At 33.5% G+C, this 19,299-nt stretch overlaps 3 protein-coding genes and 1 long non-coding RNA gene across 4 annotated transcripts in view; 2 read left to right on the forward strand and 2 right to left on the reverse strand.

Moving 5' to 3' along the window:
- The window catches only part of LOC126777372 (transmembrane protein 68), a 38,850-nt gene extending 32,217 nt beyond the window's left edge, over positions 1–6,633 (reverse strand). Inside the window, exon 1 of the mRNA XM_050500411.1 lies at positions 6,365–6,633. Coding sequence (XP_050356368.1) covers positions 6,365–6,422 — 58 coding nt within the window. The 5' untranslated portion in view covers positions 6,423–6,633. The remainder of the gene's footprint in view (positions 1–6,364) is intronic.
- LOC126777392 (uncharacterized) overlaps positions 1–19,299 on the reverse strand; it is a 172,593-nt gene that overhangs the window by 61,786 nt on the left and 91,508 nt on the right. The window lies entirely within an intron of this gene.
- LOC126777370 (divergent protein kinase domain 2A) lies at positions 8,086–10,571 on the forward strand. Its single transcript, XM_050500408.1, has 3 exons — positions 8,086–8,961; positions 9,179–9,360; positions 10,059–10,571. The coding sequence occupies exons 1-3, from the start codon at positions 8,350–8,352 to the stop codon at positions 10,489–10,491; spliced, it is 1,227 nt and encodes a 408-aa protein (XP_050356365.1). The 5' UTR covers positions 8,086–8,349; the 3' UTR covers positions 10,492–10,571.
- LOC126777347 (G patch domain-containing protein 1 homolog) lies at positions 11,667–19,293 on the forward strand. Its single transcript, XM_050500359.1, has 10 exons — positions 11,667–11,802; positions 12,261–12,451; positions 12,936–13,074; positions 13,513–13,694; positions 14,549–14,770; positions 15,291–15,446; positions 15,833–15,980; positions 16,399–16,807; positions 17,691–17,897; positions 18,358–19,293. The coding sequence occupies exons 1-10, from the start codon at positions 11,733–11,735 to the stop codon at positions 19,256–19,258; spliced, it is 2,625 nt and encodes an 874-aa protein (XP_050356316.1). The 5' UTR covers positions 11,667–11,732; the 3' UTR covers positions 19,259–19,293.

Below are 19,299 nucleotides of genomic sequence, written 5' to 3' on the forward strand. Positions count from 1 at the left end.
GCTTTCTTTTGCGACTCCAGCGCCGTACATATCATTAATCCTTCGAGCTGTTTCTGGAGAACTGGTGCCACGGTAGAACTCGTACTCGTAAATATACCGATTTTTCATTTTTTCCATTGTGCAGTAATAAGCGACGCCAAAGAAAAAAATAATGAGGAAAAACAAATGAATGACTGTTTTCAAAACTCAAATGTACCAGCTAAATGAATTTATAAATTTGAATTTGTAATTCTTAACCAAAGAGGAGACATTTCAGATCATAGTGCTGCGACCAAACTACGACAAAACGCTAATTTAATATGTAAGGACCTAATATATAGTATAAAACGCCTGAAGCAACCGTTGAATGTCTCCAAGTGGCATGTCACCTGTAATGTCAAATTCAGTTCAATATTATTTTCTCTTCACGTATACATTCATACCCAAATACATCTTAATTGTATTGAAAACATAAATAAGGTCGTAACAACAACAGACACAATGAGCTATAACACCATATTTGGCGAGCATTTTCAGAATAATCGAATACTTCTCTTGACGCAGAAGTCATTGACGCAAATATCATTACAATAAACTTCGGAAAAGATAATCTGAGTATATTTCTAGTGATCAGCACGCTAGCTAGAAGTATAGGGCTGCAGATTCAGAGGTTGTTGTGTTAAAATTTCTGGTCGATTTTTTTGGCTCCTGCATGAATTCCCGCAGCAAGACTGTGAACATTTCAATGTGTTCCACTCTTCTGCCAAAAAATATATACAGATGTTTATCTATTGCTTTCAGTCACATTTAATAACACATAATTATGTTAATTGTTTATTTATTTATTATGTTGGTGTAACTATTCGCACAAAACTTATTTTTATTAGATATATATATAAAACACATACACACCCACACATATATATATATATGTGTGTGTGTGTTTTTCATTTCTAAGGTTTGAAATAATCAACCAGTCTTTTATTAAACACAACTTTTGGTAAAATAAATGCGATTGAGGCCGCCATATTTCAATACCGACAATAAAGAAATAAAATTGCCGAATTTTAGTGTTAACGTTGAATAAAAAAAATACGACTTTCAAGTTAACGTGGGTGCTAACAAAGTAAGGTAGTAACTAAGGTAGAAAAAACTGTGACGAGTGAAATTTTGCGAGTGAAAATATATCGGTATAATATTCGACGCCGAAAGGAAAATATCAGATGGCACAAAAACCAAAACGAATTATATATATTTAACCCGGATTGTATGTGCATCAGGGAATTTACTAGCTCAGCGAAGGTTTGGACAAATCTTTATAATTCAAGTGACACGGAAATTTTGTTCGTGTCATTTTATGAGTATTTTGTTTCGAATACCAATACATTATATTCATAAACATCTGAGTCCGCTTCTCGTAAACCATGATGTTTCTGTTTTTAGGGCTATTTCGATGTTATCATCCCTTATCGCATTACTTAGACCAGTCTCCGCCTTCCGAATGAAGAGGGATAATAAAATAACCTTGGTAATTGATCTTTATAAGGCAGTAAATTATAACTCTATGACATAATTTGACGCAAGTAGTCGAGACGGCACAAAGATCGTGAGGCACAGGATTTACAATTACAGATGATTGGATTGGGTCATTACTATTAGTGCCTACCCGTGTATTCATATAACCGCTAATACAATAAACGAGTTAGTTTCGTTTACTACCCTGTTGGTCTAGTGGCTAGATATAAGACAGCAGATTTCGAGATCCTGGATTCAAACCCTAGGTCGGACCGATTGAATATTATTGAGTTTTACTGGCAAAGATTCTCAGTAGCAGTCTGAAGCTGAAGTTGGAAGTTTGTACACTCTCGTGCAAACACGTACAGTCGTTGGTCCTGCGCCTGAACTCTTTCCAATCGTGCCGGAATGACATTAGAATAGAGAGTTCATCTGTGTTTGTGCAGACACTTGTGTAGTATAATATGTCCTGCGCAGTTGGCTAATCTCTATTGAAATTGGCCGCCGCGGCAAAAATCGGTCAGGAGGACATAAATACAATAAAATCGAAAGTAATTGATAAGAAAATATCTAGTTACGCAGATACGAATTCAAACAAAAACCATCCCAAAACAAAATAACAGTCGTGATTGAAATCATATAAAGCACGAAATTTGTAGTGTAATGTCTTATCCTGGTGTACTAACGAACTGATGAAAGAATAGTGTGTAACTGATAATGATACCGTTTTATATTCAGGCCAGTCTGGAAATGATGAGACTTCAAATCCTACATCCTGACATTTGTGCCATGGAAACGCCGTCCAATGTAGCTGATGAAATCATCAGAGACGATATATACGATAATAGAGACAATTAGATGCCTTTAAAATTGAGAGAAGTGTGCGGTAAACTTCGCTGAGCCACTCGATTTCCATCACATCCATAAGCCATAAAAATCAGTAAGCCTTGGAGTAAAATTCACATACTTTTTTGGAGCAGTGTATTGATTCAATCTACCTTCAAATGAACTTTGTATCAATCATGCAAAGCTTATATTATTTTGCTATAACAATAGAATTTTTTGCTCCAAAAATAAAATGTTTTTTGTTTTTAATGTACTAATAAGTAGAAAGTGGAGGATATATGCGTTTATATTTAAATTATTTGATTCAGGATTAGCATGAAATACTAGAAAATTGTGGCATTAAAATCATATTAGGCTTTTACGTAAAAAGTGCACGGAAAAGACATATTATCTGCTATTATTCTAGACAGATCTTCAAAACATTGCGATTAGATATCATTAAATAATGTCACAACATCTACATACTACTTCTCTACTTCCTTACTAATAAACGACGAGATCCATTTATTTTTTTACCTTGGGTAGGGCTTTGTGGAAACCCGCCTTGGTACATATCACCCACTCATCACAATTTCTTCCGCCAAACAGCAATACTTACTATTGCTTTGTTACTACAGACACATAGCACATAAAATCTTAGTTTCCAAAGTTGGTGGCGCATTGGCAATGTCATGTATGGTTTCCTTGCATTACTAATGTCTATGGGCGGTAGAGTCTATTTAAAATAAAATTAAATAAATTAAATAATTTTATTAATTTGAGGGAAAACCCCGTATACAAAGTGTTTAAATATCGAATTTTACATAGCATTTAAAACAATTGTTTTTGTTCATCGTATTGCACGTAACAGATGTTGAGCTTTGTTAATTTTTTAACATATAACTGTTAACTGTATATAAAATGATATTAAAGGACCCACCGCGAACAATAGGCCATGTCAGTGACCGATATATTGAGGTGCATATTTACATACAATATACGTGGAAATTAATAATTGATAATATATACTCCAAAAAGATTCTGGCCTTGAATATCCGACTACATCAGATACAAATTAATTTATTGAAATATCGAAATGTTTTTCTTTATTGTTTCATTAACAGGTCAAAGACTTGCCACGGTGTTGCTTTTTTGGGGCGCCGTGTGAAAATACTTTGTTATGCAAGATACGACATAAACATACAATAAAATCAAGGGTAACATTAACAGTGCCAGTTGAAATTCAGAACTCACTCGTGAATTATTGTTAACCCACTTACGGTGATAATCCTTTGAATTTTATAATTATATTCAAGACATTGTTTGTCACTGTTTGACCTTTCACGACTCTGCGAGGAGTTTCTAGTTTGTTCTACCATAATAACTGAACCGTCCCAGTATATAAAAACGTTAAGGAAAATACATTGTTTTACAGTAATTAGCTGGCAGTCATCATAATAAAATTGTTTTTCTCTGCTCAAATCTCAAAATCATTTAATCTCATTCATTGATAGAGAGAAATAACCTATGCTGTTTTAGAAACGATAATATTTTTTTTAAATAAATTAAAAAAAAACCGGCACAGATTTTTATTATATCGATGCAGGAAATATCTAAAAAACTTGAAAAAAAATTGTATTAGTTTATTATTAGGAAGTCATTTGTAAATTAATTTAAAAAAATATTTACTAATAGCATTTTGATTTAGATGAGTCTCATGTGTGTCCTGTTCTCTTGGTACTTCATCAAGGTAGATCTTGATGATTAGAGAATTTCTTTCACTGACTCTCCATATCAAAAAAATTATGCTGTATTTTCATAATCTTGGTCGACGCAACTGTTTTCGTGGGTAAGGTAAGTACACTGCTTCAACGGGAACCGCGTCCGGAAAAAAGGGCTACTTCACACCGCACGCCGACCGAGCCGTGACCGCGTGAATGTGAAAAGACAATAATTCAGAAAAAAAATTATTACCTAAGTTAACAAGACTTTTTGATAGAAAGAATTGGGCCACTGGTACCAATTTTGCTGCACATAATCTTTGAACTAAGTTGACAGAGCTAAAATCTAACCTTATTTCTCTCTTATCACTTTCTATATTATTCTTATCACTACATTGTCTTTTTGTTTAGTTGAATTAGTTTTATTGAGAGATTCGTAAAAATGTTTGTAACAGAACCAACAAGCAAATATGTTACCGATGATAGAACGCCACCTTTGCTCCTTGGCAATAACAGGTTTTTACTAAGTAAACACTGTAAGCGATATAATTATGTGACCTAGCAATGAAACGACCAAAGAACATAATATAAAACTAATAAACCACATTTTGCCATCCACCAAATGTTTCAAAAATAATAAATTTAATTGATCTATAATGGCATTACTCATATTAACAATTTTTAAAAAGGTAATATAAAACAAGTTTTTATTGACATTGTGGCACTCGGCCACGGTATATAATACAGCGCCTTTCTATAATTATTTATAACTAATAGTACTAAGCATATATATTTAACACAAATGCCTACAAAATTAAACAAAGATATAACTCAATTAATATATGTTTTGCGAATGAGACAAATACAAATAAATATAAGATTTTTGTTGAGTCAACTGTAGTTTTTTTTTATATTAAAGTAATTTTTGATATTTTGGAAACTTTGTATTGTCATTTTTATAATATATGAAATTAAAATAGAAAAAAAAATACACATTACAAATTTATAGCAAAAACATACCGTCTAAAAGATTGTCCTGTGGCATTGTAACAAGCTGGCACTATTGCCTCCTGCACCACTAGACTCAGCATTTAGGCTAAATAAGCGCCATCTCTTGGGTAACCAGAAGTGTGGACCAGTTTCTTAGAAAGATCTTTATCTAGTGTAGCTTAAAAATGAATTTTGTGTCATCACCATGACACATTGATGTGCATGATCATTCAAACGTGCAACTATATAGTCAATTATTTAAATTATTTCTTTGAAATGAAAGATCTCCTAAATGAAAACAAAATAATAATTAGATATTTGATGTTGTAAATATATTGTTTATTGTATTAATTGTAAATGTGAAGATTGGGCAATCTCCCTCTGGGCCCCATGTCCAGTGGATGAACATGAGCTGATAGTGATGATAATGATTAATCTTTCAATAACCATAAAACAGAGAATTACAATTTATGTATTCAATCTTGTTTTTTAATATTTACAACATTATAAATTTAAATGTCATTAATTATTAGAATTAAAATAAAAACTTGTTAAAACTTGAGTGCAGAGCACTCCAAGTGCATGCTTGAATTGATTGCATTTTTATATGACTTTTCTTATTAAATTTTTTGCAATTGTTAAAATAATAACAAATTATTAAAAAATATCGATTACCGAAAATTCAAGCATGTCTACCTAAAACCAAAAAAAAAGTAAATCATATAAAAATTTTATGATTCAAAATTCCTAATATTTTTAATCATGTAATTTAATCATATAAAATAGTTATTATTAGTACATAGTAGTTTTGTTGTTTGAAACCAAACTAACCAAGCCTAAACCAAACTAAAATAACTTATTTATTTTAATTTTAATTAAAGGTCATTTATTAAAATATAAATTTATTTATATTTAATGTTAAATGAATTTGCTGTAGCCACTTTTTCTTTTTATGTATATTTACTAGCAGTTTTTACCTATAATTCATTATAGGTAAACGTTATAGGTAAACACCGCTTGTAATTATATATATTTTTTAAATTTTTTATGTCTTATATTCAGTGTATACAACTGTTGGTAAGCCTCAATAAAAAAATGAAAAAAAAAATGTGTGATTATAATATGTAAATAATTAAAACACAAAGAAGTTATTATTTAATACTTTTTTTTAATTAATTTTTTAGAGATATTAATTATTTAAAGTACCTATACAAAGTTCACGATGACGCAAGGTATAAACTTATGAGGATATATATGTCTTTGTTTTGCGTGCATCATTTAATTAAATTAAAAATGTGAATTAAAATAAACAAAGAAATATTAAATCTACTCACCAATTATATCGTATAAACTTGCTGTGTAGTTATCAAAGAAATAAGAAATAAAAGCCATATTTAACTAATAATAAATGGAAAACTGTTTTAAAAACCGACACCAATAATAATTTATTTAATTCACACAACACAATAATGCAATATATTCTTTATTACACTTGTATTAAATCATAGTTTGAACATAACATTTACATTTGATTTTTTTTTAATTAATAACAATCACATTGCACTGATTTTCCAAGTAAGGCTAATCCTATTTCCTTATTTCTATGTCGAACGATCGAAATATCAACAACACATATTTTGACTTTGACATTGACAATAAATAGTAGAAAAAAGAAACAGGTAGGTAGGTCTACCTAGTCAATAAATTGAAGAACACATGTTTTTAACATATATGAATATTGTATTTATATTATAAATAATAAGTTAAATGACAACTGTGTTCTTACAATATTATTAGCTTACTCGAGCAAGATACATATTCGACGAGAAAATTTAATATCCTATATTAGACATTGATTCTAAAATATTTTGAAATGTAATGGCAAAATCGCACATAGAAAAATATTACTTTCTATTCTATAAATTTTTTATAGAATAGAAAGGCGGACGAGCATATGGGCCACCTGATGGTAAGTGGTCACCAAATGCCCTTAGACATTGGCATTGTAAGAAATGTCAACCATCGCTTAAATAGCCAATGCGCCACCAACCTTGGGAACTAAGATTTTATGTCCCTTTGCCTGTAATTACACTGGTTCACTCACCTTTCAAACCGGAACACAACAATAACAAGTACTGCTGTTTTGCGGTAAAATATCTGACGAGTGGGTGGTACCTACCCAGACGAGCTTGCACAAAGCTCTACCACCAGTAAACAGTAACAGCCTGTTAATGTCCCACTGGTGGGCTAAGGCCTCCTCTCCCTTTTGAGGAGAAGGTTTTGGAGCTTATTCCACCACGCTGCTCCAATGCGGGTTGGTAGAATACACATGTGGCAGGATTTCAATGAAATTAGACACATGCAGGTTTCCTCACGATGTTTTCCTTCACCGTCAAGCACGAGATGAATTATAAACACAAATTAAGCACATGAAAATTCAGTGGCGCTTGCCCGGGTTTGAACCCACGATCATCGGTTAAGATTCACGCATTCGAACCACTGGGCCATCTCGACTTTTTTTCCACCAGTAAAATAATATATGAATTACCTTGATTTTATATAATTAAAAATTATATGAATTTGCGCTGCTGGGTTTTGAAACATTAGGTCCATGATTGTCTAATACAAAAATTTTTTATAAAAGATCTTTCTAAGAAACTGGTCCACACTTCTGGTCACCCCAGAGCTGGCGCTTTTTTAGCCCAAAGGTTGAGTCTAGTGGTGTAGAGAGGCAATACTGCCAGCGTCTTGGGTACAATGCCACAGGAGAATCTCTTAGACGGCGTGTTTTTGCTATAAATTTGTAATGTATATTTTGTTTTATTTTAATTTTATATAAAGTAAATAAAAAGAATCCGCCCGGGGCGTTGGATAAACGAATTTACAGTATGTGCACCTCATCTTTACGTCTTAATATTACTAATGCACAATTATCACGAATTAGTTGTTTTGTATTGTTGAGTTTAGTTATCAAAACAATATTTTATATCTGTTTAAGCGTCAATGCCAAATTCTAGTGACATTGACATTTGATAAACAACAAGGCCACAAACAAGTTAAAAGTTAAATTGCTAATGCCTAATATTGCTATCTCGAATCTGAAAATATAAAAGAGTTAAATATAAAAAAATATATATTTCATACAATGTTTTAATTAAATGTTAAAATATGAATTCAACAAAACAAGACCGGAAACATTTGAGCGTATCCACATATTGCTATATGAATTATAAAATGTTTTGATATGAATTTTCAACATGTTATTTTTGTTATTCAATTATAATTATGTACTGCATTGTATCGAAGTTTTTTTAAGATAATGAATAAAAAAAACTACAACATGTTTTTACGACGTAGATTTTGTAAGCGAGTTATCTTGATAGTAACGGCATTTGCTGTATCGTTTTACGCTTCTGTTCTTTTATTTGGCGGCTTAAAAGGCCCACAAGTGATGCAACTCACAGATCTGAATCGTTGCCCAGCTTGCTACGGGGTTTCCGTTTGTCCTGAATTATATTCAAATCAGATAACATTAGAATCTTCTCATTGGTCTAACATGTTTAATGCTAAGAACATATTTTATGGATACACAAAATCGAACAGACGTGTTGTATTAAAAAAACTTGCACATGATTGGGAATTAAGCGAATTTGATAGAAAAATTTGCAAAGCTTTCCATTTAAAACACAATTGTAAGCCCATTGAACTCCTTAATGCTTCTAATATTGATGATAAAGTATTGAAAACTGTGGAATACAATATAACTTGGCCTGATAGTGAGCCGAGAAAAGGATTAGTTTTGTGCCCATATGCATATAGTTTGTATGAGTTACTACAACCTATTATAAACAGCAGAAAAGGCAATTATAAATCTGAAATGTTGAATATTTGGACAATACTAAATATTAACCCAGAGCCAATTATTTTGCAGGTAATTATAATTTTGAAACAGAATAAATGTGTACTTGTTTTTCTTAAGAAACGATTTATTTTTAGCATCTAAAATATCACTGGGTTTCAGAAAATATTTCTATGATTGAGATGAATCATCCTTTAAAAATAAATTAATGAAGAAATGAAGTTTTCAATAACATTACGATTGAAAATTATTAGATAAAGTTAGTAAAGTATAACTGATTATTTTGCAGGTGATACCAAAGTCTAAAGGGTGGCCAGTTCCACCTTATGGAGGAGTGTGTGGGAGATTGGAAGTTGTTGGCTATGAAGGAGAACCTCTTTCAACTCTTCACCATATAGCATGGCACAGGAAACTGAAGTATGCACAGAAAATATTAGAAGCTGCTATGGATTTTACTTTTAAACATGACAGGTAATCTTAACACTAATTACAGGGCCTAAGACCTTAAGGTCTAAGGGCCTTAAAGTCCTTAGCGGGTCAGTTTACAATTAATAATGTAAGGCTGTTAGTCTGTGAGTGTCCTACTGCTGGGCTTGCCTCCTTTTTTAAGGAAAATGTTTGGTACTTATTCCACCACGCTGCTACAATGCGGGTGAAATTAGACACATGCAAGTTTCCTTACAATGTTTTCCTTCACCGCCCAGCATGAGATGAATTATAATGACAAATTAAATACATGAAAATTCTGTGGTGCTTGCCAGGGTTTGAACCTATGATCATCGGTTAAGATTCACACGTTATAAACACTAGGCCATCTCGACTTTTTCACTGATTAATAATTATGAAAATATAAACTTAATGTATGTTCCGGTGACATTTACTCTTTATATTACATTGCAATGGTGATATTTTGTTTGAAGCAGCTAAAATTTCCAAAACTCAAATAGCCTGAAAGTTGAGCTCAAAATGATACCTTACGATTGGAAATAAAAGATACAGAAGAATATATCACACCCGAAATACTCAGTTAAAAAGCAAATGAAGACTGAATGCTTAAAATGTATGAATATAAATATAAATATTAAATATTTATCATACTTTATTGTGATATGTTTCATAAGTACATGTTAATTTAACAATAATTAATTATAAATCTTCTTTTTCAACAGATTCCGTTTTTATCTCATGGATTGGTCTCTAGATAACATAGTCGCTAATGAAAAGGATGATATAACATTCATAGATTTAGAAGATTTGGTAATACTTGACAAACATATATCCCCTAAAAAAGATCTGCCTGACTGGTATAAACGCTACAGCCGAGACATTATTGATTCAGGATTTACATTTTCAATTGAAAATATGTGTAAACATCATCTCAGTGATCATAACTTATGGGCAGCTTGTTATATTCTGGCCGGTGATGAAAATCCATTATTATATCCTATACCAAAAGAGATTAATTCATCGAGACCTCATTTTGATACACTATTAAGTGCCTGTCTTAACGGTAATGACAGATTTCGAACAATCAGCAAGCTCCAACATGTTATCGAGGAAATGTTGACAGATAAACTGGTTTTAGGATTTGGAATAAGATGAGTAAATTAATCTTGGTTTTTTTTTAAATTATCTGTGATATTAATATTGTATATTATTTAGTATGTCTATTTTGTTTTTTTTTTATTATATTATATTTTATTGTACTTATGTAACGGTGTGTAGATTAATGACATAGTTGTATAAAATTTTATAATATTTAATTTTTAACAAGAGTACATCTTACTAATGTTATAATTTGAAAATATATTGTAGAAGTATATGTTGTTTCATTACTGGCCCTTATGTTGTGTCTTAAATTATTTATTTATTTGGTAAGATTTTCAGCTTGTTAGAATCTTTATAAGTACCATAAAATAGGTCAAATAAACATTTTATTGGTATTATCTATAAAAAAAAAATAAACCTGCACCAAACTCAATACTATTCGGTTTTCTTAATTTTTTTCTTGAAGAGAATTGCAATTCATAAAATATTTAAACAAACTAATTAATCTGGAATTCAGCCTTTTTAATTTTATGACTAGTTTTATAGTTGTTTTATTATGTTTACCTATTCTTCATTTAACATTGCCTTAAATAGACAAGAAATAATTGTAGTTTTTAGTGAGTATAAAATTGTTTTTGTATAATAAAATCGGTTTTGACGGTAAGTGTAACTTTGTGTAAAGACACTGGCAGGAAGGAAACTATAGATTAATGATATGATTCTTCTAATTTAGGGGCGCCACCATCGCCAAATTCTAATATTGCTGTCTGGTGGGTATTTGTATTTGAAATTATTGAAGGATTATCCATGAAGATTATCCTATTTATTTATTCATATCAAGTAGGAAATTATAATTATGTCTACCAAATTTTTAATTATTAGACCAACGGTAAGTGACATGATGTTTTCTTAGGTTTCGGGATTGTTACAACTTATATGAAACAACTATGAATGGATTTATCGAACGGTATTAATAAAATTTGTAATTTTAAATATTTCAAAATAAAGTAACATCAAGTGGGCCAACCACAAGGCCAGGCCGCAGTTTAAGTATAAGTACAGCTGACAGACAAATGACTACAGCTTAAAGTAAAAAAACGTTCTTAATTTTAACCAACTAAACTATTTCTAAACGTAAACATATTTTGTTATTTGACAAGTGACATTTCGTAAGCGATCATCTAACTTCAAATTCATAGAAATTACGATACTATTCGCATTGTTTTTTTTTATACAATTCGTAAAGAAATGTATTAATAATTCATATATAACCGGATTGTAAAAAAATCTGGAAAATGAGTGGTGACGACTCAGATGAAGAAAATTTAATTCGTTACGGTACTCCACTTGAACCATTTGAAGAAGGTATGGTAATTACCAGTTAAACAAATTAATAGAATTAAGATACAAAAAACAAATAATTTAAAGTATTTGACAACATGAAAACATATTCGAGTCAATTATTAATAATTGTATAATTTTGGGAACTCGCCGCGTTGCTTCTCTATACGAAGCCAATTAGATAACGATGAGAATATATTCTCAATATGCAACTTATTTAAAAGTATTGTCGTTTTTTTTTAACGTATTTTAGATTGGCAGACAAATAGGCCATCTGATAGTGTTTATTTTTCGGCATAGACATTAGCACTGTAAGAAGTATAAACTAACATGTATACTATAATTGTGCTCATTTCAATGTTGTATGTTAAATCTCTTGTGCCTATGATTATCCTGGTTCACTCACTCTTACTTTCACTCACTTAAATAAAAAAGGAGTGATGATAAAACTGCATTTCAAATTGTGTGATTTGTTTCTGCAGATGAGGTGCCTTCAAAGAGAAAGTTTCAGCAACAGCCAGACCAGTATGCTGTAGATGAGCATGGGCGCCGAAGGTTCCACGGTGCTTTCACAGGTGGATTTTCTGCAGGATATGGAAATACAGTGGGAACACCGGAAGGATGGGCACCAAGTAGTTTTAAAAGTTCACGTTTAGAAAAGGCTCAAATTTCTGTGAGTATTATGCAATGTCTAATTTTTAGTAAATAATTTAAAGTCATTTTAATGTTTACTTACTGTGCATAGTTTCATAAATGTAAAATTTCCATATCTCCTAATAATACTATGTGTATTTATTATGTGATTATTGAAATTTTCTACAAATAATGGATAGATTTTATCAATCTTTTTGGATTTAAAAGGTTGTCATCGAACTTTAAAACTGGTATTTCATTAGTTATATAAATGTATATATATTGTATATATAACTAATGACATGCCACTAATATATTATTTAAATAGTCCTCATGGGTAGTATTTTTTTGTAAAGATGAATCCATGTATACAAAAATGCTTTTATCAAAAATTAGTGGTTCTAAAAAATCCATTGCAATTAGCTGACAGTCTCTTAAAGCTGAATATGTAAAAATACCTTATATATTACTATGCTAAGAATATACACTCTTGTTTAACATTTCTTCATTGCTGTTTGTTTTAGAATCAAAGACCAGAAGACTTCATGGATGAAGAGGATCGTTCTGAATTTGGAATAGCCCCTAGAAATTTGCAGACAAAGAATGAGTTCTCAGGACAGAAGCGGCCCCATCAACAACGATATCATGATGGGCCTATTCCTGGTATAAAGCGAACTAAATCGACATCATATGTACATTTAATTTATGCTACTGTTCACCGAGTGGTCAAATGCAACCAAAATTAAGGAATGGTTAAAATTTCTTACATTGCCAATGTCGGGTTGTGGTGACCATTTACCATACCGTAACAGCCTGTGAATGTCCCACTGATGGGCTAAAGGCCTCCTCTCCCATTTTGAGGAGAAGGTTTGGAGCTTATTCCACCACACATTGCTGCTCCAATGCGGATTAGTGGAATACACATGTGGCAGAATTTCAGTGAAATTAGACACATGCAGGTTTCCTCACGATGTTTTCCTTCACCGTAAAGCACGACATGAATTATAATTAGCCATTTCCCCTACCTATAACATTAAAAACGTCATAATATCTACAGAATTTTAATGAACTTCATTATAAGGTTGAATTTCAAATTACCAGGTGAACCAGTTCTAGAACAATTTATCCGAGCGGTGCACGAGACGACTGCGGTGAAGATGCTCCGTAGAATGGGCTGGAAGGAAGGTCAAGGGGTGGGAGACAGAGTCACGCGAAGGGAAAAGAAACGGGCAAAAGACCAGCACAAGGTGTATGGGTGTTATATGCCTACAGATATAAGACAGGTGAGCCGTTTGACAACTGATGTTAAGTGACGATAATGATCGCAAAATTGTTGTTTTTAAACTATTGTTGTTATGAGGCTTTAAAGGAATGAGGGCTTAATGTTATATAAGCTAATAAATATTTTTATAAAAAATAAAGAAATTTGAATTAAAATTTGTTTGTAATGGATAAACTCATGCTAAACTGAGTTAAATAATTCTCTCACCTACAGAAAGCTACATTATCTGCGAGTAACATAAGATATAGTATATTGTTAAAAAAAAATAGATGTCTCTACGAAAATTGTGTTTTTTTTTTATAGTATAGGAAGGCGGACGAGCATATGGGCCACCTGATGGTAAGTGGTCACCAACGCTCTTAGACATTGGCATTGTAAGAAATGTCAACCATCGCTTACATATCCAATGCGCCACCAACTTTGGGAACTAAGATTTTATCCCTTGTGCCTGTAATTACACTGGCTCACTCTCCCTTCAAACCGGAACACAACAATATCAAGTACTGCTGTTTTGCGGTAGAATATCATATGTGTTAATGTAGCCGAAGGTATCAATTGTATCTGAAAGTTAGAGCGGGATGGTAGTAAATATAAATACAAAACTGTTTATTAAATATTTAGTATCTCCTTTTTATATGTAAATGCACTGACCTGTTCTCTTACAAAAATTCTTTTACCAAAGATTGTCAGTAAGAGATCGCTATAAGCGATAAAACCGTGTTTGCGCACCATTTTTTTTATTTTCTTTTTCTTTGATTGTTTCTTACTTCTCTCATCTTATTTATATGTCGTGCAACAAGTTTTAAATAAATAAATAAAAACTGTATAATTAATAAAATGTAATTTTTCTTCCAGGAAACCAAGCAATCCGACGAAAGTTCCGACTCGGAATTTGAATACGACACGTTATTCGCGCCAGACGATTATGACCCTTACATACTACAGCATAAGAGCGATCGGTTTGGTATCGGCTATAAGGGTTTAAGTCGGCACTCGGTGCTGGGGAACTTGGTCGGCGAGTACGGCGGCGCCGGCAGCTCTAAGAGCCATTTACTTATGAACGAAAAAGGAAAGAAGGTAACATACCTTTATATATAATAATAATCTTATTTTTTTTTTTTTGTAATTATTTTCTGGCTATGTAAGAAGTATTAACTTACATCGCCAGTGCGCCACCAACCTTGGGAACGAAGATGTCATGTCCCTTGTGCCTGTAGTTATACTGGCTCACTCGCCCTTTAAATCGGAACAAAACAATACCAAGTTCTACTGTTTTGCGGTAGAATATCTGATGAGTGGGTGGTACCTACCCAGACGAGCTCGCACAAAGCTCTACCACCAGTATTGACTCGGTGTCGCTGTCGTCGAGGGTACTGCGCCCGATCTCTATCATTCTTGGTACTTATATATATTTACGTGATTGCACACATAGGCCTGCACTAAAATATTCTGCCGTTTTGCGGTAGAGTAGCTGACGAGGGGGTGGTACAAAGCCCTACCATGTCGAAAACACCTTAAAACACACAAACACGATTTTCAACATTAAACACGATAAAGTATTTAAAAAGTAATTAATTGGATGGTATTGGACGCGCAGGTGTCGATCCGCGGACAGGCGTTCGGCGTGGGCGCGTTCGAGGCGGACGACGACGACGTGTTCGGCGCGCCCGACATGTCGCACTACGACCGCGAGGCAGGCGGCGCCGCGGACGAGCCGCCCCGCGACGCGCCGGGGAGCTGCAGAGAGCCGCGAGTACGTTTACTAATGTACAAAGTACCGTGTATTATGACAATGAGTTAAATGGACAGTTTTATAATAGATTTGGAGTATTTTTTTTAAGTCAAGAGGACGTGAGGAGAAATTTTAAATATATATATATATATATAATAAAAAAGTAAATAATATACTGGAGTATTATTAAACCGACGAAAAAGTAATGAAACGCGAAAAAAATTGCTTAACATTTTAGTAATAATTCTCCTCACTAAACAATGTAACTCATTCTGAGTCGGCAATTCCGCCGGTCTACTATTACGGTGTATTCGCTAAACGCATCGTATCGTCGTATCTGTATTGATTTTTAAAATTTCAAGTCATCGAATTTTGTTCATGAACAGTTTTTTTACGTATATCATCAGGTGCTGGAGGGTTTCGTGAGGGCGACTAAACCCCCGGCGGCAATAGCGAGTTACCCCCCACCTGCACTCCCGCGTGACTACACCCCCGCGCCCGCGGGCGTCCGGCGCTCCCGGTTCGAGCCCACCGCGGAGCCGCAGAGGGATCAAGGTCAGAGGTCTCCGTACCCACTCGCGCTAGCAAACTCAGTACGATGATTATAGTATCTCGAGATCTAAGTGACGAATGGTAGTATAATTATTTTCAAATTTAATTTGAGAACACTGAAATACTTGCTATCTCTTTCTATCTGTTAAAATATAATGATATTTAATATAAATTTAACATACATAAGACAGCTATATTTTTAATCCTGTCCATCGGCTCGAAATGTGGATTCTACCGAGAAAAACTGACAAGAAACTCTGTAGTTACTCTTTTAAATAATATAAAGAAATACATGTAATAATCATATATTTATATTGTGTGTGAACATCGATAAATACTAACTCCAAGCATCTTCTATCATTTGTTTATTCTTGTACAGTATAATAAGGCTTATTAAATTTTTTTTATTTTTTTATTTCAGGTCTAGGACGCCACGATCTCACGTCGGAAGCTCGAGGTGCTTTACTCGGCGAAAAGCCAATCCCGAAGATAGAAGAACAAGACACTAACACACAAACTCAAAACACAGAAGTGACCAAAGTTCTCGAGAAAACGATCAACTTCGTAACGGAGAATACACAAAAAGATAAAGAAATAGATTTCATTTCCATAAAAGATAGCGGCAAAGAAATAAACGTTTTCAAACCGTTTGTCAGCGATCCGAAGAAACAAGCTCGATACGAGCGCTACTTGCAAGGAGATAGCACGATAGAAAGAGATGGGGCTACTGGAGGGGATAGATTGAGTGACTGGGAGAGGAATAGAGAAATGGCGGAGTTTGAACAAGCTGCTAAGCTATATAGGCCTTTATCAGGAATCATGGGAGATAGGTAAGAATTGTTACTAAACATTATTATTCTTACTTATGACATTTTTACTATTTTACTGGTGGTAGAGCTTTGTGCAAGCTCGTCTGGGTAGGTACCACCCACTCATCAGATATTCTACCGCAAAACAGCAGTATTTCGTATTGTTGTGTTCCGGTTTGAAAGGTGAGTGAGCCAGTGCAATTACAGGCACAAGGGACATAACATTTTAGTTCCCAAGGTTGGTGGCGCATTGGTGATGTAAGCGATGGTTAACATTTCTTACAATGCCAATGTCTATGGGCGTTGGTGACTTACCATCAGGTGGCCCATATGCTCGTCCGCCTTCCTATTCTATAAAAAAAAAAAACTAATATTATAACATATGTTCGGCGACAACACAGAACTTTCTTCATTTTATTAAATAAATCTCGGGCAAGCTCTATCCGGTTCTTAATTTGTTGTCCCAAGTGCCATGTTTCGTTCACCCAATCGGTGCTTGGGTGACACGAACACTTATATTAGGAATTAAGGCAAAGCAGGCAAGCACCACTGAATTTTCATGTGCTTAATTTATGTTTATATTTCATCTCGTGCTTTACGGCGAAGGAAAACATCGCGAGGAAACCTGCATGTGTCTAATTTCACCGAAATTCTGCCACATGTGTATTCCACCAACCCGCATTGGAGTAGCGTGGTAGAATAAGCTCCAAACCTACTCTTCAAAAAGGTAGAGGAGGCCTAAGCCCAGCAGTGGGATATTCAAAGGTTTACGGTTACGGTTTTATAAAACACAGTTTTGTCTTGTGAATGTTGATAGGTAACCTAGCTTTCTCTTTCTTTTACTTTATTGACGAACGTTTTGATTTGTTTATAATATAATATACAAAATTAAAAAATTTCAAAGGTTCACCCACGCCTCTGAGCCAGACGACGGCGCCCTGAACCCCCTGAGTGCCGTGGCGAAGAGCTCAATTAATTACGGGTTAGCAACACCAGAGCAAATTGAAGCGGCTAAAATGGGAGCGTACGGAGTCATAACGAGAAGGGAAGTGAAATGGCGACCGGAACCGCTTGTCTGCAAGAGGTTCAATGTACCGGAGCTTGGAGAGAGGTAGATAGACAAAGTTTACTACTATTTTACTTGTGTTGGTCTGAGTAGTTATCACCCACTCATCACCTATTCTACTGCGAAGCTTCAATAATTGTTGCAGCTTGGTGGTAGAATAGTAGTAGGTTTGCAATATTGTGATCCGGTTTGGAGAGTGAGTGAACCAGTGACCTACCGGCAAAATACATAATGTCCTAAATTTTTTACAATACCAATGTATTATGCTATGAGTGGTGGTGAACACTTACAATATCGTGGTCCAACTGCCAGTCTGCCTATCTATTTAAAAAAAAAACATTCGGCCATCTTAAGTCTTTTAAATTTGTTCTAAGATAAATTAAAGTACACTAATACTAATATTAAATTCCACATAAAAATTTAACAATATAAAGCAGCCAAAATATTCTGTTTGTTATTATTAGATTTTTTTTTTTTTTTTGATATTTGACATTTTTGTTCACAGAATTGAAACTAAGAAGGACGACAAACCCAAAGTATCGTATTCAATTTTCTCATATTTAGAATCATCGGTTCACGACAAAGAGAGCTTTACGAGAGAACAGAGTAAGTTTAGTGGATCGAAGTCATTAAACGTTGACCATGGAAAAACTCCTAAGAAAGATAAAGAAATTGATATCAACCCGATAGCACATGTCAGTAAGCCTATAGAACCAGTGGAAGCGAACACTGGTCATAATAAAAGAATGACAGTCGCAGAGTTATTCATGAAGGAGTGCGAAAAGGACTTGCAAATTAAAAATAAAGAGACCGAAGTCGTGCAAACAATAGAAAAATTCGATAGAATGGATCTTTACAAGTCCATATTTCTAAGTGACAGCGAAAACGAAGAGACCAATGAAGAGAACACTAGCACAGATTATAAAGAATTTATAGAAAAGCCTAAAAATGTAGAAAGGAATACTTCGCCGCCGAGAGGCATATTCGCGAACATTGATTTCGATGAATTAAATTCATGGAAAAGAAACGCCGAAGATAAAAACCCTAAAACAAATGAAAAATCAGTTGAAAATAATGTCAGCGAGTCAAAAATTAAGACAAGTGATAACACAAGCGAAAAAATTGATAAAAATGACGATAAGCAAACAAATGATATAAATAATTCGATTGTAGTAGAAGAAGCTGTTTATGGACCGAAAATTCCAGAAAACTTACTTAAAAGATTAGAACAACCTGAAACCAATTTTAAACCAAAGTTTAGAACGAGGAATGAGAGAGAGCGTGAACAATCGTCCAGTTCAGATTCTTGGGTCGAAGCGAAGGTTAAATCGAAAAAGGAAAAGAAAAAGAAAAGTAAAAAGCATAAAACAAAAAAGAAATCGAAGCACAAGAAAAAAGATAAATGATTATTATATATAAAATATATCATTTAATAAACAGTTTTTAT

Source organism: Nymphalis io, chromosome 22, assembly GCF_905147045.1.
Source record: "Nymphalis io chromosome 22, ilAglIoxx1.1, whole genome shotgun sequence".
NCBI classification, from domain to species: Eukaryota; Metazoa; Arthropoda; class Insecta; order Lepidoptera; family Nymphalidae; genus Nymphalis; species Nymphalis io.

Excerpts from the sequence above, each read along its gene's own strand:
- LOC126777370 (XM_050500408.1), top strand. The coding sequence starts at position 8,350 with ATGAATAAAAAAAACTACAACATGTTTTTACGACGTAGATTTTGTAAG. Across the intron at positions 8,962-9,178 it reads CAGAGCCAATTATTTTGCAG|GTGATACCAAAGTCTAAAGG; the intron begins GTAATTATAATT and ends ATTATTTTGCAG. Across the intron at positions 9,361-10,058 it reads TTTACTTTTAAACATGACAG|ATTCCGTTTTTATCTCATGG; the intron begins GTAATCTTAACA and ends CTTTTTCAACAG.
- LOC126777347 (XM_050500359.1), top strand. The coding sequence starts at position 11,733 with ATGAGTGGTGACGACTCAGATGAAGAAAATTTAATTCGTTACGGTACT. Across the intron at positions 12,452-12,935 it reads TAGAAAAGGCTCAAATTTCT|AATCAAAGACCAGAAGACTT; the intron begins GTGAGTATTATG and ends TGTTTGTTTTAG. Across the intron at positions 13,075-13,512 it reads TCATGATGGGCCTATTCCTG|GTGAACCAGTTCTAGAACAA; the intron begins GTATAAAGCGAA and ends TCAAATTACCAG.